The 22,953-nt window shown below is 40.3% G+C and overlaps 2 protein-coding genes across 3 annotated transcripts in view; one reads left to right on the top strand and one right to left on the bottom strand.

Moving 5' to 3' along the window:
• The window catches only part of loxhd1a (lipoxygenase homology PLAT domains 1a), a 36,022-nt gene extending 32,103 nt beyond the window's left edge, over positions 1-3,919 (top strand). The window contains exons 37-41 of the mRNA XM_075456063.1: positions 686-871; positions 2,149-2,319; positions 2,469-2,607; positions 2,913-3,068; positions 3,186-3,919. Of these exons, the coding sequence (XP_075312178.1) occupies positions 686-871; positions 2,149-2,319; positions 2,469-2,607; positions 2,913-3,068; positions 3,186-3,666 (1,133 nt within the window). The 3' untranslated portion in view covers positions 3,667-3,919. The remainder of the gene's footprint in view (positions 1-685; positions 872-2,148; positions 2,320-2,468; positions 2,608-2,912; positions 3,069-3,185) is intronic.
• A 2,907-nt stretch (positions 3,920-6,826) lies between these two features.
• Positions 6,827-22,648, bottom strand: ark2ca (arkadia (RNF111) C-terminal like ring finger ubiquitin ligase 2Ca). 2 transcript variants are annotated; one of them, XM_075455281.1, is made up of 8 exons: positions 22,495-22,648; positions 14,442-14,742; positions 14,238-14,363; positions 13,993-14,119; positions 13,562-13,666; positions 13,205-13,300; positions 12,404-12,504; positions 6,827-10,626 (listed from the first exon to the last, which is right to left on the bottom strand). In XM_075455281.1, the coding sequence occupies exons 1-8, from the start codon at positions 22,553-22,555 to the stop codon at positions 10,509-10,511; spliced, it is 1,035 nt and encodes a 344-aa protein (XP_075311396.1). In that variant the 5' UTR covers positions 22,556-22,648; the 3' UTR covers positions 6,827-10,508. The 2 variants fall into 2 exon arrangements, with proteins under 2 accessions (XP_075311396.1, XP_075311395.1); XM_075455280.1 differs by lacking the exon at positions 22,495-22,648 and adding an exon at positions 18,774-21,443.
• Positions 22,649-22,953: the final 305 nt, after the last annotated feature.

Genomic DNA, 22,953 nt, shown 5'->3' with positions numbered 1-22,953 from the left:
GCAGTCAATCGAAGCTAAGATGCAGTCTGGCATCACTGCTAAGGCTCTGGGAAGAATTCAGCCTGGCTTATGGACACCCACGTGTACAAGCACATGAATACAAATGACATTGAAAATGCCATGCTGTGTATGCCGTGATGGTGTCCCTTGAGATCTCGGGGTTTTCCACGTATTCTCTGAAGAGGCATTCAATTTCAAGTATGCACATGAGTTTATATGAGTGTTTGTGAAATTTCAAAATAAGAATCAAAATAGAATACAATTCTTAAAAGCTACTTTAAAAGTATCAGTAATATTTCCAATGCCACTGTTTCTTTTTAACACCACAGGACTGGTAAATATCGTCTCTCTTGTATAGACACACATTTAAAATGCAGACAGTTTCAGACTGAGGTTTGTGCTCAAGATCGCCCTATATACATTCACTAAGTATTTACCATACTCTAATGAAATGATACAGCCCAGGCACATTTTAAGTGAACTCTCCCCTCATCTGCCATTGTATTTATTTTCTCTGTACTGCCCATATCTGAAATGTCCTGCAAATAGGAAAAAGAGTACGAGGGCTTTAAAACTTGTTACCAACACACTCAAAGATTTTTGGGTTCAATCCAGTCTATTTCAAGAAGATCGAAACAAGAGAAAACACATTATATAAATGGGTGACCTTCTTTTGTCTTCTCAGTGGCAGGCACCGATGCTAATGTGTGGATCGTCATTTTTGGAGAGAACGGAGACTCTGGGACACTGGCGCTGAAAGAATGCAGCAAGTCTAACAAGTTTGAGCGCAAGCAGGTGGACACATTTCGCTTCTCTGATATCCTCAGCCTGGGAGACCTCTCCAAAGTGCGAGTCTGGCACGACAACACAGGTCAGCTGCCCATATAAACAGTCACTCTTTGTCTTGAGTAAATTAAAATTTGACATTTTGAAAAGTGTAATAGAAGCGAAATTCCCAAAACACAATTTAGGCTGGGCAACTTAAGATTTGGTAACCGGTTGATTAGTCTGGCGCCTGGAGGAGACGTCTGGGTCATTTCTTGGCTGATTTTGGTGAAACTTTAAGTCTTTCTGTCTTTGTGGAGCTGCAGCCTAGAAATACCTCATTGGCACAAGATTCCTGGATTTGTTTAATAAAGGCTCTTTTAAGGACCCAGCTCAGGGGGGGGTAATAGATGAATAAGGAAATATACTGTATATATATATATATATATATATATATTTTTTTTTTTTTTTTAAAGAAGAAAATGGAAAATATGAGTAAAAATCTAATACTTCACAGCCTCAGACATTTACATACAGTGGGCAGAGGCTTCACATGTAACACTGAAACCAGAATGAGCTTGGCTGAGGATTGGTGAAAGATAACACTGTTAGCAGATTTAGATAAGCTACACATACAGTTTTTCTTCAAATACAATCTTGTATTGAAGAGGAGCAGGTGGGTAAACAGACGTTAGCAAATATCTGGTCTGTGCTGCATCTTAAGCAGCCTCTCAGTAGGAGTCTCATTGTGAACCTCTGTTAGTCTGTGGCAGTATACCAGGGAGTACAAAAAGAGAGAAAGACTGTACCCTTACTAAATGCATTTTACCATTTGAAAAATTGCTTTAAAATCCTTTGATGTAATGACCTAAATGATTCCATTTCCTAACTTAAAGGAGATTTAAGGAAAGGTGAGAGGAAATTAAAAACTGAAACACAGGTTGTTTTTGCCTGTTTCAAAGAGGATTTGTTGCACATTAAGATGAATGGAAACAGGCTTGTAAACTGCATCTGACCTGGGAAAGATTAAAATGATGTGACTCATAAGCGGTTTTCGGTTTTCAGCTGGTAAAGAATAAACTCACATGACTGACGGGCACAATCCCAGATATTACATATCATATTATATATAGATGCTATATTCCCAGAAATTGAAGTCGAGCTCTCTTTGTTTTTTCCTCCAATAGTTTTTTTCCCCTGTCAGTCCTAACTGTAAAGACTCATTGGAAATAAACCTCCTCGCAATTTCTCGTTGACATTTTTCTGAAATTGCTCCACAGTTTTTAAACCCAGCTTTTTGCAGATTGACAAACCTCTGCCCATCTTTGCTTCTTTCAAAAGATCATCTCATTTTCACTTTATCTTTTTTGCTTTGTGATCCAGGTCCTGCTCCAGGTTGGCACTTGGAGCACATTGATGTTAAAGATGAGATTTTGGACAAAACATTTCGTTTCCCTTGTGACCGTTGGCTGGCTAAGAATGATGACGATGGACAGATAATGAGGGAGCTAGCCTGTGCTAACAATGACTACTTAGACCTCAATGAGAAGACAAGTAAGGCCACCCTCCAACATCAGTAGATTCCATTTGTGCAAAAGTATCTTCATGTGTTTTTATGTATTTTCACTGGAACTGATGCAGTTGCTGTTTAAAGAAAAATTAGACAACTTGCTTTAACCGTGTCTGTGTTTTCTCTCTTAAAGAATATGAAATTTGTACCACAACCGCAGACACGGCTGACGCTGAAACCAAAGAGAATGCATGGATTGTGCTTGAAGGGAGGAAGGGCAGATCAAAAGAATTTGTTCTGGAAAACACCTCAAAGAAGAAGAGGTTCCTGCGGTAGGTGCTTTCTGCTAAATTAATTCAATCAGCTTCAACGTGTTTGCATTATAAAGCTATAAAAAGAAATGTTCCTGCGCTCACTCCAGTTTTCCTTTTACATTTAATGACAATCCCACCAGCAGCAAGAACTTGAATCCACTGCAGCCATTTATTTTAACCCATTTATTATAATATTACAGCACCCCGCTGAAGATTTATTCTGACACAAAGCAAACTGGCAGTAACATGAATTTCAACTATGTGTGTGCCAGTTTTTGAGAAGAACAGCTCAGTCAAACATGTCTACATCCTTCTTTTTTCAGGGGTAATGTTGACAGGTTCGAGTTTTCATCCAAGAACCTGGGAGATATTGCCGGCATTTGCCTGGGCCACACACCCAAGGATGGAAAGAAAGTAAAAGGAGAGGCTTTCTGGCATGTGGAGGAGGTTGTTGTGACTGAAAGAGAACTCGGAAACAAGTAAAGACACTGGCTACAGCTCAGTAGCAGCCCACAGCAGTCATTCGTTATTTCCACCATGGTCATATGCATGTTGGCATTTCCAGTTAAAAGCTTTATTCTTCCTTGTCTGTTTAGGTACATCTTCAGCTGTAAAGCCCTCATCCCGCTTTCTCCAAAGAGGGATGATTTCCTGACTATTGAGTGCACAAAGACCATCGAGAGCTTTGCCAGCAAAGCTCGCAGCCTGGTGCCCGTCAAGTATGAGATCATCGTCATCACAGGTGACGAGAAGGGAGCAGGAACAGATGCCAATGTTTTCATTACTGTCCATGGCTCCAATGGAGATTCAGGTCGTCGGCAACTGCGGCAGAAGTTTCGCAACCTTTTTGAACGTGAGCAGACGGACCGCTTTTTGTTGGAAATGCTGGATATGGGGGAGCTGCAGAGAGTTAAAGTGGAGCATGACAACTCCGGCCTCAGCCCAGGCTGGCTGCTGGATCGGGTGGAAGTCACCAACCTAGCCAATGGTGTCACCACCATCTTTCTCTGTGGGAAGTGGTTGGACATTGAGAGGGCAGATGGACAGATTGCCAGGGTCCTCTACCCAAAATACTGATGATTAAACCATTTCTGATAAGTGCAAAAGGAACTGCGTTTTTTGAAAATAATGACCAAAGAGATTCTGCTTCTTGCAACTGTTAAATCTCAGGTAATGATAGAGATTTTGTACATTTGTAGTTTTCAAAAATATGAACCTATTAATATATAATGGTCAATAGTGACAATGTCTTCTTTGGTCAGGAAAAAGAAAAGTGCCTTTTTTTTTTAAAATTCCAGGAGTCAGGGATGGTTTGCCCCATTGTTTTGTAATAACAGATGTTTTGTAAAAGATTAAACTCTTTTGTAACACTCACTTGTAGGTTCATGCAAATTGTAAAGCCTTCATTTTAAACACAACAGATCAAGAGATTATGTTTAACGTGAAAAATGTCTCAGTATAACCCACAAATGATTTTCTGCAGGAGAAAATGGGCATCTTTTATCTGCTTTTGTTCATGGTCACCAGCATCAAACAGCTGTTTTAGAGAATCGGTCCTAATTAAAACACTGTAAACAGTTTGTCCAGCACTAAATGCCACAAGGCAGACTGATTTAGCGACCAGCTGGGGGAGCATTTAGCCGTAGAGCGACCAAGAGTGTGTGGATTGGATCTTCAGTCAACCCCTCTGCAAAATCATAGGAAGATTATATGTCAAGTATTTACGGTTTGTATTTTCACCAAAATAATGTTACTGACACATCCAGTGGACTTTTTAATCTGAACTTCATAGACAAGGGACAAAAACATATTTCAAATGTTTTTTTCAGAGCCAAAATAGATATGAAGCATGCATTTTTACTTCTTTCCTATTGGAATATTAATATTAATATTACAAGACTTAACAAGAAAAAGACTACATAATTATATATACTGTGATACCAAGGATGAACACACTCACACAAAAGCAAAACAAATAACAACGACAACGCTAATAATAAGTAATATAGTAATAATAATGGAAATCTTATATTTTTCCTGTGATACTGTTTGTTTGTTCTGATTTACACTTTTGTAGCATTTGAATACGGCATATGTGTAGAATCAATACATGTGTAAGATAACTTGCATTGTATATACACAGTGCCATGTACTGAGGTCCGTTTCACGTAGCAGGTTTAGTGAAAACTCTGAGTAGGTTAACCCTGAAATGAGGGAAACTCTGAGTTTTCCGTTTCACAAAGGGAGGTAACTCAACCCCGAGAAAGAGGGGTAACTCTAGCCTGTTTCACAAAGAGAGGTAACTTAACCTCTCGGTCAGTTACCGTAGTAACAGACTCTCTGAACCTAACCTGGTTGTGACCAGGTTTTATTCAAGAAACCCCGAGTTTCTTTCTGTCTCCGCCCTCTTTCAGCCACACACGCCATTTGATTTCCTCATTCATTCAGTCAGCAGAGCGATTCTTCTACTTCTAGAAGTCCATTAGGCACAGTAGGAGGCGACTTTTTCACGAACATAGCATGTCCTTTTGACAACGATCCCGTGGATGAAGGAGCAGCATTACTGCGCAGAGAAATAAATATTCGTCAGAGATGGTTATCAGACCGCGCATAGATTTTTGCAGTTACAGACAATTATCTTTTTGAGCGGCACCATCAGAATTTTGTTGGGACAAAAGAAAAAAAAGACATAAAAGACAAATAAATATTTGAATGAATAGGCATAAAAAAAATATATATAGGCCTATTATATTTTATAAAGGCACTCGTTTCTTGGGGACGGACTCCCTCAGCCACTGGCCTCCCGTTAGAGGTGGCGGTGCTGGCCACCACCCGTTTTACGGGCATCTGCCTTCTTTCTGTTGGCTCAGTAGAAGTCTGTGTTAGTTTAATTAGGCTTAATTATTTAACAGAACATGATATAGATGAGAAGACATAGTTTATGTGTGTGAAAACAGCATTATGTTGGGAATAAAATAACTGCACAGTCAAATAGCCACTTAATATTTATTTTACAGTGTAAAACATGATCAAAATGAGCCTCCATGCCGAGGTCTCACCTGTTTGAACAATGTTTTTATATTTCATCTTAAACTGGTGCCAAGTGCGCTTCTCCCCCGCGGGATTGCACCTAAATGAAATAAATGAATGGGCTACCGTTCAATCAGTTTCCCTGTAATATTATTGTGATTGCAAAGGACTACATTTAAACTTACACTTTTGCTGCTGCAGCGGTGTTGCACTTATTTCTAAAAACGTATTGAAACTCGCCGTATAAGCGCATTAAGATTTCCAATTCGAGGTTGGTGAAAAACGTAGCCCCTCCTCTTCCCCGTTGCCAAGGTGACTCGTCGAATCGGGGCTCCATTGATGCTGGCTTTTTAAAGTTGTGGTGCACGCGCTAAACTCAAGGTGAACCTACTCAGAGTTGATTAACCTCACTCAAACCGAAAACTCAGGGTTTTCTATCTCAGAATCTCAGATCAACTGAGATCAGGAATAGACTCAGAGTTGGTTGAACCTGCTTTGTGAAACGGACCCCTGCAGTTTACCAATGAACCTTTTTGAAAGACTGCAAAGTTTCAAGACTTTAGCACAAGATAAAGAAAGAAAGAAAAAACATTTTAACGTGAGACTCAGCTGCATAGTCTGAAATGGAACTGAGGTGACTACATAAAATTTCATTTGTGAGGCTAACAATAACCTTGTAATGTACATTTCAATCTCTCTCTCCCTTTTGCCCTGACACAGAGCCCTAAAGTAAAAGTCTGGCATATGTAAACGTGTTTCAGCGGTTTTATTGTAGACATAAAATACTGCTTCAAATCCCCTTTGATTCTCAATCTGCACAGGACAAAGGGAGACATTATCTTTCATCTTTTCTTGATTATAAAGCCTCACCTTTCCTGAAAGATCCAAGCAAACCAGACAGGACCCAACACAGAACAAGTGAGTTGATTGACTATTACAAAGCCAGTTCTGCATCTGTCCTGTCTTTTCCTGAGCTCTCCAGCTTGTACGAAAATCTGATATTCATTCTTGTCCATAAACATTTGAACTGAAGTATCTAATAGTCTAATATCTGATAGTATTTAATTAAATCTAATGCAGTTTTGAGGTCCACAATCTTCTCTGGTGTTGCTTTAAGTGTTGGAGAGTTACATTTTCAATTTAGCTTGGGTGATTTTTTTTTTTTGAGGATACCTAAAACAAAAATAACACACAAAAAACAAGAACGTTTGCATTTAATCCAGTTTATTACAAAAAGAGCACATAAAAAAGGATAATATACAAGCCATGGAATAAAATCAAAATAAAAAAAAAAAAGTTTGGGTTTAGCAATGCAACTTTTGTGATCATTATTATTAGTAGGAATAATAAATAAAGTACAAAATTCCACCAAATGGGAATCTAACGTTTACCCATTATATGCTCACTCATTTCTTCATCAACACACTCATCACCATTAATGCGCTATTGCTTTAATATTAATGATAAATAGTTCTATTTTCAGATAAAATATCCTATATTGAAAAACATTGCGCAGTCACAGCTAAACAGCAGATTTCATACAAGAATGTTGGCAGCCCTTTCACTGGCACTTTTTGGCATATTTTCTCTTCAGTTTTGTTTTTCAGATTCAAGCAGCAACGAAATGTATTTCTTTTTTTTTTTATCATTTATATTCTTTGTATATGTACTGTAGATATATATATATATACACACACACACACGCACACACATATACACATATATATATACATATATATGTGCGTGTGTGTGTTCGTGTGTGTGTGTTCACCATATATTATTAAACCATTGCGAATACACTGGAACCTGAGAAAACATGCATTTTTAGAAAAAGTTGTGCTTTATATTCCTTGTCTTCCTTTTGGACCGTGAGAGGAAATAGAGTAGGAGGGACGGACGGTAAAATCGAACAGAGATGGAAGGTAGAGGAGAAATCAACTGAAGAACGATTACTGTAGTGTTTGAAAAGCACACAGTGAAACGTGCCTCTTCATAGTCAGAACTATTTCCAAAATATGTGATGCATCACTAACAAACAAGCAGCTGTTTTGAACAGTTTGACTTTGAAATTTGGAGTAGAATGGCTTTCACTTGTCAACTGTTGTCTTGGCTCCTGCGTGTCTCGTTCCTTTGATTAATTATGCAACCAAAAAGGCATGGTGGCTTTAGGAATTGACTGTTGTTAGTGGTTTGAGTATAAGGGAAACATCTCCTAACACTTACAGTGAGGCACTTGTTATGCTCATGTCCACAAACTATTTTGGAAAAAGAACTGAAGAGACGCACCACCAGAGAGTCGGAAATCAAAGAAAGATACAAAAGTGAAGGAACATGCTTCATTAAGACCCACAGTGAGCTGAGAGAAGCAGAGTATAAAGAATAAAAGCCAGTTAAATCATCTAAACTACCTTTTTTTTTTGCCAGTGAGAGGGTTCCCATATTTAAACAGGTGAGTGCAAAACAAAAAGAATAAGTAATAAATTAAAGACCAGTTCACTTCATTGCAGTTTTTCCACTACATCACAGCATGGGGGATCAGAGAAATTGCATTGAATGGAATGTAACTAAGATCCACAGCACCACATGAGAGATAGAATCGGAGAGCAGGCTTTGTAGCTCAGTCTTGGACAGTAAACATCGCACGGCCAGCTGGTAGCGATCAAACAGCAGGGCTAACCTTGTTTTTCCTTTTAGTGTTCAAAAAGTACATCTGCATGCAAAGCATTCCCATTTAAAACAATGCAAAAATGAGGTAATTGTTTTTTTTTTTTCATAGCATTTTGTGTTATTTCTAAATAAATAAATTATGATTCAGTTGCTCCCAAAAAACTATATAAAATTAAATACATACCCACGATATCTACAGTTAGTAATAAATTATGATTGTTAAATACTTAAGGCATCTCAACTGACAACACCCTGTGTAAACTATGAAAACTTCATCACAGATGACTCCACTACAGGAGGAGGCAGTGTCAACACTGGCAGTGCACAAGACAGGGAGAAGTAATCAGAAATTCTTATCCTTTACTATCACAGTGCATAGGACAGTGAGGGTCCTAAAGGCATCCTTACACACACAGCTCTGTGGAACTAAATGATAAAAAAGAAAAGAAAAGAAAGTGGTGGTGGCGAGTGAGTGAAGGAGTCGACTCGCTTTAACAGCCTGAATATTTCCCTTCTGTTGTGTCGTCTCATGTCTGTGTGCACTGTGAGAGGGAGGCTGCCTCCGTCGCATCACGTTCTACATGTTCTAGCAGTACAGCATAGCAACCAGCATAGCAACCACGAGGGGAGGTCTGTCACACAAATACACAAGATCAATACGCAAAAGCTCCTCTCCCAGCTGAAACACTGCATGAATCTATACCTAAATATAAACCAATGCGAATGCAATACCAAGGAAAAACTTGTTGCTCTAACTATTGTCACATGTGCTTTCTTATTAGGCAATAAGGTAAACATCAAGAGGATCCCATCGTTTCCACTGAAGAGGACAGGATGAACACGCTACGAGTCAGGGGAAAGCAACCGCTGACTTTTTTTGTCTGTTTGTTAGTATTGAGAAGATAGTCAGAGCTCAGATTAGCAAAGTCATGCACAGTCTGTACCATTTTAAACTGAAGTAATGCTACCAAATCTGGCAGCCCAAGTCAACAAGGAAACATGCATTTTTAGTTCACTCTGTTCTGCCACTGGCCCTGCGCCAGATGAAACTGCAGGTACAAGGTCAGCTAAATCCTCCCACCTCGTTCTGCAGTGCATGATGAGCTTCCTTCTTTTTTCTATCCCCTCTTTTTCATTTTTTTTTTTAAACTTTTTTTGGCTTTGTGTTATGCAAGCACTCCAGTGACCATGCTGTTTACCTACAATGAGTCTAAATCTCCTGAAGCACACTCACATTTGCATGATCAACATCCACATGTTTGTTAGACACATTCTTGAAGTCACACGCAGCAGGGCAGAGCACACACACGAAACATGTGTGCAGATTCAAGCTACACTGCAACAAAATGCATTTTGGTAAAAAAACAAAACAAAAAAAAAAAACGTTTTACCTATCTTTAATTTTCAAACACAAAATGACTCAATCACCGGGTTTTGTTTCCACAACGAAAGAGAACTACTCGCATGACACCAACCCAAGGTAAGTACACCTGTATTGCAAAATGTCAAAGCTGTATGATTGGATCAAAACACTAAGCTAGCTGGTGCTTGGCCCTAAGAAGGCAACAGTGCACCAGACATTGCTTATTAATCACTGCTACTCTACTATGATCACAAATGATCTTTAGGTAAACATAACCTCAGAGCATTTAGTTTCTGTTAAGCCTTCTCCTGTGGCAGGATATTAATTTGATTGAATGTTTGAAAAGAGAGAAATATATATATATTCATTTATATGTGTGTATATAGAAAGAGGCAGAGAAAAGAGAGAAAAGCAGCCAGCTCAGTGTGGGATTATGTTTTTCCACTGTCAGGACATTAAGTCATGGCTTTGAGGACATGCTACACAACCCGTGGCTACCTATAGTACAACACCACAACAGCAACAACACCCCACTTACAACCAGCAAGCTACAAGTTAACCCTGTGTACATGAGTGTGTGTGTGTGTGTGTGTATGTGTGTGTGTTTGCGTGTCTTTTGCTTCCAGAGGGATGTGCTTCTATTTAAAGAGAGTCCTTTGCGGCCTCTCGTGCAGTCCTGGCTTGGCTCAGTAAAGCGTGAGTCAGAAGGGTTGTGATGTCACATGAAGTCTGGAGACATTTGGCAAAGCACCCAACAAGAAGTGGGAAGGGGGGGCAGGGGGGGAGGGCCGGCAAGCCGGGGTGGAAGAAAAAAGAGAACCACACGAGTGGTGGTTAAATCACAAGGAGTCGAATCTCATCAGCTGTCAGGGTTCAGCTGTGTTTCGATGTCAACTCGACAGATCGGACACTTCCTGCTGGTGGCCAGCCATTGGTCCACACAGCCCTGGTGGAAGAGGTGCATGCAGGGCAATCTCCTAGAGGACAGAGAAACAGAAGAACATGGGGTCACTCATTCATTGGCATGCGTGACTCTCTCAGATCATACAGTTAAGTGCTTGTTAAGAACTTCTGACACAGGGGGGAGGGGGAGTTCATTTTGTTCATTCGGGCACGTAGAGGTGACTTCTGTTGAGTCATCAGTCCCACAGGCTCTTAGACAGCTGAGGCTCCATACCCTGTCACCCGCCCCTCTTTCTTCATCCCAGAGTGCAGTTCCTAAAATTCCCTGCCCAACTTGATTTGAAATTCGCATTCACGCCAATGTGCACAATGATTCAAGGAACAGATCCACGCTTTGGGAAATATACTCACTGCTGTGCTTCAAAGTTTGAGAAACTGAATTTGACATACTTCTGAATAAATATGACCAAAAATATTGTGATTTCCACTTAAGTCACAGAAGAAAATGGAGATTAAACAACACAGACAAAACACTAAGACAAATGATACAACAAAGTTTGTGATTCTCTAGAAATAGCACTTGATTTGAAGGGGACATAAAAATGAGGTGTAAAGTAAGTATATGGGATCACGAAAAAAGGAATCCTCATAACATTTTGGTTGCAAAACAATCGCTGAAGAGACTGGGCTCCCCAAATCCTCAGTTCATCAAATGTACAAATGAAGGAAATTAAAAACCAACGTTACTCTCACCAGCAGTGGTTGACCAGCAAAAATCACTCAAAGAACGAAGTGTGTAATAGTTTGCAGCATCACAAAATAACCCAAAGACTAACTCCTAAGCAACTAAAGCATCTCTCATGTTGACTAATGTTATTGAGTCGTAAATTAGAAGAACACTGAATAGCAATGGTGCACATGCCAGGACTGCAAGGAGAAAAGCACTGCTGTCCATCTGCAGTTGGCTCTTGGAAAAAGGCTGTTGGAAAAATATTCTGTGAATGAATGAAGCCAAAATAGAAGTTTTCGGTTTAAATGAGAAGCATTGTGTTAAGAGAAAGAGAAACACTGCAATAAAACTGTATTCCATCCATAAAACCTTTTAGTAATTCTATGATTTGAGCCTGTTTTTCTTAATCTGGACCACAACAACCTTCCATTGAAGGTGACACAAATAATTCATACATTTTAAATCTAAAGGAAAATGTTTGGAAATCTATCCATGAAATACATCTCTACAGCAAGTGGATCAGGCTTGACCCTTAGGCACAAGCTTTTTCTATGAAAGGATGGTTAAAGAAGGATAAAGTTACTGTTCTGCAGTGTGTTGCATTTTTTTTTTCGGTGCAGAAGAAAGAGATAAAATTCCTCCAAGCGTATGTGCAGCACTGATCAGTAGTTTGCAGCTTCAGTTTCTGCTGCATGTCGTGTTCACACCAGATTTCGAAAGCAAGGGTTCATATATGACAGAAATTTAATCTTTGAGCATTTTCCTCAATTGATAAATGACCACGTTTTCTTGCCCGCTTGTTTGGACTGTTCCATTATTAACCCATCGTTCCAAGGAAGCATCCTTGACATTGAGAAGCACCATATTTCTTGGCCATGACCAGTAATGTCCAGAGCTATCTTCTAGTTACCTAATAGCTGCCCAAAGAACATATATATTCCTCTGAAAACAAATCGAACAGTTACTTTGGCACTTGGTCATCTAAGGTACCATGTGCTAATTGCTAAAGTTGTCACTAATTGGCTACAAGTTTTGGATTATTCAAGCAAAGCAGAGCTGACCAACTGAGGGGAACATAAAGAACATAAAGATATTTGGTGGTTTTTGGGGCTGTTTCTCACCTGACGTCCTCTCCGTCCTCCAACATGGACAAACAGATAGTACACTTCTCATCTACATCCGTTTCCTCTTCCTCCCCAATCTTCAACTGCAATGGCTTTCTCTGTTGGCAGGTAAGATGACACAGAGACCAAAAGTAGAGTCAAAAAGTCAAATCTGAAAATGTTCTATTTCTTGTGTTTGTGTGTAGCTCTCATGGTTGCCATCAGCCCAGACTCACCAGACAATGTGTAATATGTTTGTTCACATGCCCGAGACATAGTGTTATAATCCATAGTTGTAAATTAATGGGAACATATCCCTGAGCTGTTAGTAGCTGTTAGTAGTAAAATCCTTTTGCCATGAACATTTCGATTTTTGTATGATCCAAACCTAGCCATGTGCATCAATTCTAACTTTAACCATGTACTTTTAACACCTAACCCTAATTATTTGGGGATGACAATGCATTAGAAAAGTAAGTGATCACAAGCAGCGGTGGGGTGGAAAAAGAATTATGCTGGATAAATCTCAAATTAGCAATTTCTTACAGGGTCCATTGATTAGCACCATTACCCCCCCCCCCCCTTCATCCCTATATGCATGTGTGGCCAAATGAGCACCAGTGAGATGTGAAAAGTACATTTCACGATGTTGTAACACATACTGTGATGTTGACATATCGACAGAAACTAAAGCTGCTTTGTATTGAATCAAGAAAATGTGGTAACTGTGCAATTTTTGAGTCTTTATTGTGAAACTACAACATTTATCACTATGAACCAACGTTTCTGTCTAACAGGCTGCCATGGAATCAGACATACCTTCTTATATTTGTGAGGAAAGGTGAATCTCTCTATAGTTGTCTGAACAGCTCCTCTGCTGACACTCCCCAGCCGGTCCTCCAGCTGCAACAGCTCCTGTATAAAAAAGTGATGCTCAGTTGAATGGCACTAAAAACAGAACAGTTTAAACTGACATAATATTAAGATTGCTTTTGTTCATTTTTATTTTCAAAGTCAAGAAACAAGTACTCAAAAACCAGATGTCCACATTCAATTTCAACAAACTCAAAGCTTGAGAGCTACTAAAAAATACCTTGAGCAGAGTTGAATGCTAGTGAAATGGCACAGTGTCACAGGAGAAGGAAGTTTATTAAACATAAGTCCAGACAGGTTTACCTCGTAACTTTCTCGCACAGCGGTGGCATGCCTCGAAGGATTCAGACTTTGCAGCGCCAACAGATGGAGCTGGGGGTATGGGTAGTTTCTGATTTCATGGACAACCTGGTAAAACAACAAAAGAAAAAAAATAGCATATTTTAGCAGTGTTAATCCTGGGTTCACTTCCTCTTCCTGTGTGTGTGAGTGTTTGGTTGCATTTCATAAAATGTTGTGCTCCTCGTCTTCTCCGATTGTTTTTGGGTTTTATACAATTTTGTGTTTCAGTTTTGCTTTTCTCGTTATTGTTATGTCTTTAATTGGTTGTCTTTTTTGCCCCTTGGGGCCACTGTACATTATACTTAATGTGTGTATCAAGGTATCAACAGAAAACCACACACCTAAAAGAGGAGTTTGTTTCTGCACAGATACAACAGAATAAAAGAAAGTACCACTTGTGCGGACGACGTGTTCCTGGGAAAGTGGTGCATTCGAGGAGAGGCCAGGTAGTGCTGATAGTGCTGCGGAAGCTGCTGGAGCTGGTACTGATGAGGAAGGCCAGCGTCTACACTGAGATCCCTGAAGAAAGACAGGCATGTGACAACAAACAGGATTATTACAGTGTGAAAGACTGACCAGTGGGTGCGGAGACATACAGGCAGGATAATTTCCTCATTAATCTCAGACAGAGACTCACCAGTCGGTGCCTTCGGCCAGATACCGTGGCTGCTGTGTCATTGGCTGGGGAACATGGAGGGGAGGTGAGTACTCATAACCTGAACGCAGTCGGTGTGGGTTCAGGGGAATGCGCTCCTGGGTTCTTCTGCAATTACATAAAGACAAAGTGTTTAGTTTTGTTTCATGTGTGTCTATCCGTATTTGTACGTGGAATCATTTCTACCTCGAGTGTGGGAGAATCCTGCGGTGCTGTGCTTCAAGGAGCTGCTGCTGGATGAGGTATTGCTGGTGTAAGGCCTGAGGTAGGAATGAAGGCCCCGGCACATCCTGAAACTGAGGGGGTGCGGGCAGGGCAGTGAGGGTTGGGTGGTGTGTGGGGGGCAGGTGGGCTGCCAGGCCCGTCTGCGGGGGCTGGCTGGCGTGTCCGAGAGCGAACTCGGCTGAGATGGGTGCCTGAGGAGCGCCCAGGTGAAAGTGTCGGCAGGAGGTAGCATGGCTGTGCTGATGCCTGCTGAAGTGCGCTCCTGGAAATAAAGGTAGAAGGTCACTACTGGGCCAGATAAGCCAGATAAACCTAACAGGAGGTGAAAAGACACAACAGACAGAACACAGATACTCTGACCACTGTGGAGCAACATCCAGATCCAACGGGCTGTCTCTTGACTTGCCATCAAGAAAGACATATCCTCACTAACAGCCTGGGGAGTTTCCAGAAACAGATATGGCACCAGTGCTCATTAGCAGTCCACCGCTAGTTAACTTTTGGCTCTACGATATGTGAGCTTTTTTAAAGAACGTTCAACTGAATATTTCTCATCAAGAGTATGATAACAGTGAGGCACCACGAGAGACAGAGTTTGCTCAACAGATTAAGTGCTTCAGTTTTTACCCTCTCCTGCCCTTCATATCAGACACTGAGAAGACATGAAGTTGTATGAACGCACCACTAAATCACCTCAGTGTTGACTTGCTCAACACAATCAATACAAGTTACTCTCAGTGCAGAGAAATGAGGGCTGGAGGGAAGGTGAGGTGGAGACAAAGAATTGCTACTTAGCCTTCCATTCCATGACAGCCCTCGAGCCTTGTGGACCAGCAGCGTCTGGAGGATGCTTTCTGCACGGCAATATACTGCGTCGTTGCATGGCCAACACGAATAAGTGGAGTCCATTAAAGTGATTTTAACTATTTCAAGCTCAATCAGGTGGTGCTAATCAGCTTAGTGGTAATAAGGAGTGACACAGTATACCTAATGTGAGCAAGAGGGAGGATGTGCTTATTAGTTGATCTGTGGCGTAATAGATGTCATGTGAGGTAGAAAACATCCCTCACACGCAAGTGCATCTAAATATTTAGTTCATTTATCAAGAGCAATTGCTCAACATTGTGTATAATATGATTATACAGTAGCTAGAGAAGGAAAGTGATGTGAGCATTGTTACAACCTGCAGGTTAGTTTGACACAAACACTGGAAACAATCATGGACATATGGCACAGAAAAATGGCTCTACTAAGGATCAAGACATGCAGTATAAAACACGTAAAATAATGACAAAACACACAGATTTTGTTTGTTTTTCTGTGTCCTGCTGTGTCTTGCAAATGTTTTGCATCAGTTTCCACCTCTTTGTGGACATTTTTTTTGTTTAATGTTGGTCACTTTGTGGTCATTTTGCATCTCAGTGAGAACATTTGATGATCACTATGGCCTTTTTTGCATCACTTTGTGATTGTTTTCATTTCAAATTTCTTTTACATCTCTTTGATGCAACTTTATGTGTCTTCGTGTCGTAGGTTCATGTCACATTTTGCTACTATATTAATCAATTCAGCCATTTATACTCATGCAACCTTACAAAATGATCAAAATAACAGATAAGATTCTGAAAAACTGTGACTTTGTTTTATGTTGTAACTTTGCATCTATACTGTTGTTTTCTTTTCATATCGTATTTTTAGTTACATCACTTCTTCTTTTTATTCTGAACCTGGTTCAGTGATCTGTCGATGAATATTCTGCCAATCAACACAATCTAATTTGTTTCATCGATAGAAAAGGAAAATTGCAAAAGCAGATGAGACTCCAATTAGGCATTACTTTAAATCAAATGGTAAATATTAATTTTACGACGTCTTAATAGGCTAAACAAACAAGACAATAGCTTAATAATTTGTGAGATTTAGAGGTGAAGTCAGGCTTATTCGGTTAGTTTTGTTCAGTCTTTGTGTTTAGCTAAGCCGTTTCTATTTCTCACCTTACATTCAGAGATGGGAAAAAAAAAGTGGCACAAATCAAATAAGCAGAACAAATAAGCATGGTTCCCAAAATGTCAAACTGTTCCTTTCATCATTGCTGACAGATTTGCATGGTTGTGCTTCATTGCATGTAGCCTTGGGACATAAGAAGCCAGTGAACCCAGAGAGCCATGAGCAAACTGAAAACGACATTTGGCTGAGGAAGTAGAGCAGAAATGGCAGTGTGGTGGTTTGGATTGGTTAAAGTTTTGTATGAAGCCTGTGACCTGATAGGGCTGGAATCTGTGCGAAGTTTATTTTAAATATATAATTATTTGCCTCTGAATTTTTCCACAGCTTTAACTGCTGACATTAATATTTCACATACTGCAGAGCTGCCGGCACCAACTCCTCTGACGTTGCTGTGACATCTCTGCTTCGACTTAACAGACAGAATAGGCCTGATTGGTGCAGAACAGACTCCCACCCATCTGCACACACATACACGCAATCCACTTCTCCTTGGCCATGAGCTGCTGCACAGGCATCCCCTCCCCCATGGTGTGGCTGCGGCATGGTCTCCCTGCGTGAATGACAGCCCAGAGGCCCCGCCCACCTGCGACTGCAGCAGTCTGACATGGATCCTCCCTCACCGCCACCAGCTTCCATCACTGCAGCTTCACAAATCACACCTCGCCTCTAACTTAATCCTGTTCTGTGCCTGTCCAGCGATCTTCCATTCGTCATGTGACACATTATCATCACCCCAACTGCCAATATTTCACTGACCAACATGCTCCCAGGCAGAAGCTGGACTGAAAACCTGCTTACATTAAAAACTTGCCAGCTGACCTAACTTATGTGAAGTGGATAAATAAAGACAGGGTTGCTTCAGAACCAGCCCGGCCACTGGAGAGGAACATATGCATTACAGCTGCTGAGTTATTTAAAAATCTGCTGCTGTAGTTGTTGGAGAAATGTGCCGAGCACACAAGACTGCATCTCAGGGACTCCTTTTCTATCCCCACATGAATAACTCTGACTATTTCAGACATTTTGAACAGATGTAAGGCTCAAATTTTTGACGTCAGACAGCAGCCAGATTCAAACTTTAACCCTTTACATTTCTGAGTTTATGCTTAGAAATGTTTGCATCTAAATGTGACGATTATTCATAACTTCACACTTCAAGAAGCTTTTACTGCTGTTTCATGATTGAAGGTGGACAGCACATTTAAATGTTTAAAATGAAGAAGGAGAACCTAATATGAACATTGGGTAATTAAAATACAGGTTATATACAAAAACTGTGACCTCCGAGTCTCTTAATAAATATTATATTACTTAATGTTAAAAACACTAATTAATCCAAGACCTTCTCCACACTTGTAATGGGCGTCCGATTGGGCTTAATTATGGATAATACACGACTTGACAATGCATGCATTTACTCTCACATGACAAAACTGCTAGCAGCAGCCTTCTGTTTTGTTGCTGAGGAGTTTATTTATAAATGTGCTAAGGTCTGTTCCGCCAATTACCAAGAAGAGCTTGATGAGGTAGACCTGTTGCTTGTTGCACCCATAGAAAATCTGAAGTGTAACAATGATAGATGACAGTTTCGCAGACAATAGCCTCATACATGGTCTCCCCTCAACTTCAAGATTTTTACACTTCGGTTTACAAAATGATCATTATTGCAGTTTATATAAGTTCTTAGGCGGGTCAGGCTGTCTCTTTGTTTCCAGCGGTTGTGCTATGCAAACAGGCTGCACGTATTTTCATGAGGAAACTTAAGTGGTGGATCCTCTAATAAAATCGTCTGCATGCAGGGAAACAGTGCGGGACTCGTTCGGAAAACAAAAATCAAACAGCGTTTCAGTTAAAAGGAGGTTGGCTCCAAACCTAAAAACTGTTGCTTCCCAGTGGCAACCAGGCGTCAGTCAGATGTGAACAGGAATCATGACGACACCATGAGCGGGTGTGTCCTAAGCCCAGGAAAACCAACGAGCACAATGGAGAAGAAGGGCTTTTGCCCGGTTGTATGAAGGAAGTCAAACTCAAAACGTTATTATGAAGATGTGCGGAAAACTTATGCGGTAACTTTAAGGGTCTTGTTTGAAATCCAAATTGTATGTTGAATTTATAAAAACTTCCTTTAGAAAGTGTTGACCAGTCATTAATGGTATGTAGAACTATTGCTGGAGTCAAAACGCACGGATTTGGACTGATTCTGCTTCAGAAAGATGGCTTTGTAGGAACAGTTTAACCATAAGTAAAAGGAAAAATAGGTATTTTTCTTGTTTTGTATCAAGTTACCTGGCTGTCTGTCACACCATCTGATTTCCTCCTTCGCACGGTTAATAAGTATTACGACATCAGATGGTTCCCCAAAAATAAAACACAAACATTTTGTGATCATACTGTTATTAAAGGTGGATTCATCCTCAGCTTGGCAAAGACATCTCTATATTTTCACCACAACTCCATTTTGCTGACATTAAAGCAGCTGCACCAAAGACATTACTGCGGTAATAACCGTTTCATATTGAAATAATTCTTTTCAGCAAGATTTTGAGTGGTAAATAAACTCCTAAAAAGGTAGATTCAGTTTTACTCGAGGCGCTCTTTAGTTGTGACTTGTGAAAGTCTTTATTACTGCACCAGAGTGTGGCTTCCCAATCATAGGTTCATAGGTCAGCTGTCTTAACCGTTTGATTCACATTTCTATATACAGCCTCTGTCACATGCATTTCCTCATGTCAGTTTACAGATAAAAGGTCTTGCATCAATTTTCTATTCCTGCTTTATCCTTTGCAGGGTCACAGGGCTTCAGTCTCCGGTGTCATGGGGTGAGAGGTGCGCTACACGACGGACATGTTATAAATAAACATATTTTTAAAAGGTGAACTACGTAGATTGGATTACAGCTTTATCGTGCATCTTGTTTGGATATTCAAATGAGGAAAAGTGGATTTAATGAAAGCCTGACTGTTTACTTTTTTTTTTTCCCCTTTGGCACAGATTCATATTTCATTAACTCAACTGAGATTAAACCGAAACTGCCAGTCTTTATTTACTTGTTACCATTGTGAAGCCCAGCTTCAAAGCTCCATCAATGATTCCTGCAACGAGACTCCAACTAGACCTTTTATCTTTTTAATAAAACACTGCGTAGAAACACAATTTACAGAAGCATGCAGCCCACGGTTTGTTCACGAGGAGTGAAGGGTGACCCTCAAAGGACGTTATGGTTTGAAAGGTCAATCAATGCCTTGAAGGGTTACTGGGTAAGATCATAATATTCCCTCAGATAATTAAATCAACGTACTGTTCATACCACCTTTAATTTGCTGGTTTTTCCATAAATGGCAATTTTGATATCATGTGTCTTAGTTTTTTTTTACCTGTATCATTTAATTTGCAGACAAATACTGTTCCACCGGCAAACAACTTCCTCATTTCACAGGAAATTCACCTCAACATGAATGCAGAAATTAAAATATATATATATTTTTTTTAAAGTGACTTTTCCCCACTACCAGTGATTCCTATGTTAACTCAACACCAATGAACACCAATGAGTGGATGCAAGGGAGGTAGTGTTTTGTTTTATAGTGAATGGATTAGAGGGAATGACAGCAAATAACAGGAAATATTAATGTACTGCGTCGTGTTTTAATGGGTAAAAGATATAGCTGCCCTTAGTCCAAAATAAGCAGACCAGCAACTTGAGGAGACTCTGTCAAAGAAAGCTGAAAAATGAGAGCACATATAGAGTGAGGGGACCGTCTTAGTGACAGCACAGTGTGGAGGGAGGAGGTAGGGAACACATGGAAATCAGCAAAAAGCACACTGAAGGTTAGGAAGAGAACTAGTCTTTATTGGAAAATATTAGTGTGGCACTGTGTGATAATAGTAATAATAATAAGAGTAATATATCCTATATAACCATAATAATACCATGCAAATAAAGACCGAAGGCAAGGCCTGACCATGCTCTCTGTAGGGTTAACAGAACAGAAGCAGCATCCAATGAGTAGATGTGTATGCTTACAGCACATTTCAGTACAGCAGGGACATCTCTACACAAAGATTACATTGGAATCTGCTGTTCAATGTGGAAAAACAAAAGTATAAAATGACCATGCATTAGGTTCTAATACAAAGAACATAAGGTAGAAAACCACAACCAAAGAATAAAAGACATTTTGATTCTAAAAGGACTTCTACAGCAGTGCAGGATATACACATCCCTGTAAAATGGATAGCATTCTGGAGGTACTGGAGGAAAGATTTGAGAGGGAGCTGTGCACGATCGTGGCTTACTTTCAAAATGGCAAAATGACTTAGAACAGCGTCTCACCAGTTTATTGAGAAATCAATTCAGTTAACGGGGAAGCTTGGTTTTGGCACACGGATAGGATTATGGCCAGCTGTTTGGATGCCAATATAACAGGCACAGTGGATCATTAAAGGTGAAAATAAAATCACAAAAGCTGTGATTTCAGTACCACGGGAATTGGTGAATGTTAGGATTACAGGGTTACTGATAATGGTAATATTAAAGCGAAAGCTGATACAATGCACCTTTCCAAATAGGGGATGGAGACAGCAATCATACAGTTCGATCAAGCATGGCTATAATCGAATCCAGGAGGGTCAAAATGTATCCAGTTTACAGAAATTTTACAGCAGAATGTAGTCTATCCACACTGAATGGGAGAATCACAATGACAGTCTGTAGTAAAGTCTAATGCTACAATGGGTTATTCACTAAAGAGCAACATGACAGTTTAAATAAAGACAAACTGTTTTCTACAGAAAGTGTTATTCTTTAGTCTGTTACACAGAAGGATACGGTATGAGTGGGAACTCGGTTTTAATGCCAATGTCGTCTTCAGATGGAAAGAGGAAATGAGGAAGAAGGGGTTCACAATACAGCTAGATGCAGAGAACAGGCAGAGGCTACGGCAGACAGCAGCAGATGATCGTTAGCTACACAATGGAGGGGGACAAAGGTCTGAGAAATGCGGAATGTGGAGCCAGCCTCGATACTATGGAACAGGAAAAAAGAACACAAATAAAAGCACAATGAAATCATTGGTGCTACTGCATGTAGATTTAACAATGCAAGTCAAATTACCACTACTATTATTATTATATGATCAGCACAGCTAGCCTGATGCAGTTGAGGGTGATGTTGGTATTGTTATGCCCAATTCGACGCCTTTTAAGCTGTTCACATTTTCTCTAGAAGAGCACCTGGAGCGAAATTTGAGGGTTTCTTTTAGGGTTTTGGAGAAATGCCAGCAATTCACAGCTAATTTTTGATACTGCTATCAAGATGAAAGCCATTATAGTCTGAAAAGGGGAAACACACTGATTGAAACTAACTAAATTGAATTTAAATAAAAATTTTTTTAAAAAAGACACACACAAAAAGACCCGCAGGAAATCCAACATGCTCCATGCAGACAAAGAAGAAAACAGCCTGTCACACTGCAGTTTTTGGTTTTGTACACCCGTTTGCCAATTCATGTTAAATTCAAACAGATTTGAGTACATTTCTAGCTGAGGCTCACCAAGTATTACTTTACTTTTAAGAAAATAACAGCAAGCGGCGACGGCAAAAATGAACGCAAACGCACGTAAACACAGCGCAGATAAACAGAGACAGGACCGCGTTAACCACTGAGAATAAAACAAAAGCAAGGCTGCCATTTGACAGCTACAGTCGTTCGGTGCGATTAACAGGCCCCGAAACAACCTTAAACAAGGTTTTCATGACTCTTTGGACATTAAATGACATCGGTCTCACTTAAGTGCGATTTAACGGTTTCGGCTGAGCTAATCTAACGCGACGCTGAAGCTAGCAAGACGGCTAATGCTGTGTCCATCGCTCGCTGTTGCGCTGCGTCGCCTTTTAGCTAGCAGGTGTCAGCTCTGTTTACATCATCCGCGGACATTTAATAAATACGGGAGAAACGCCGAGAAAATGTGTTAGGGTAAGGACAAGAGAACGTAGAGCTAGTCATACCTCTATTTCTAACTGAGCCGAAGACGGGGAGAACCAGATATCCAACATGGACTAACACCATCCTGGGTCCTTCTTTGTTGTGAGTACAGCCAGCGAGACAGATGGTCCATGGAAGTGATCCCCCTCCAGTCTACTCTCCTGCACATTCAAACGGACAGGCTGCGCAGTCTGCACACAATAAGCCGAGCGACCAATCACTAGATCCCCACGAGCAGGACCCCTCCATCTCTGGCACCCAGATCCACCAATGGGATCAGTGCCGGGGCGGGGCCGCCTGAGCTGTCAGCCCGCCCCTTCATTACTGGGTCCTCCAGTCCGGAACTTGTGGTACTTACATATTAGGCTATATACTGTGTATTATATATATTGAATATATAGTATTTAATATAAACCTACAAACATTGAGCAGTAATCTGTGACCATTTGTGACCATTCTGACTTAATAACAGAAAATGTAAA

The sequence above is a fragment of the Odontesthes bonariensis genome, chromosome 22 (assembly GCF_027942865.1).
Source record: "Odontesthes bonariensis isolate fOdoBon6 chromosome 22, fOdoBon6.hap1, whole genome shotgun sequence".
NCBI classification, from domain to species: Eukaryota; Metazoa; Chordata; class Actinopteri; order Atheriniformes; family Atherinopsidae; genus Odontesthes; species Odontesthes bonariensis.
The sequence above is the reverse complement of the archived record's forward strand: the minus strand, read 5'-3'. Positions and strand labels throughout refer to the sequence as shown.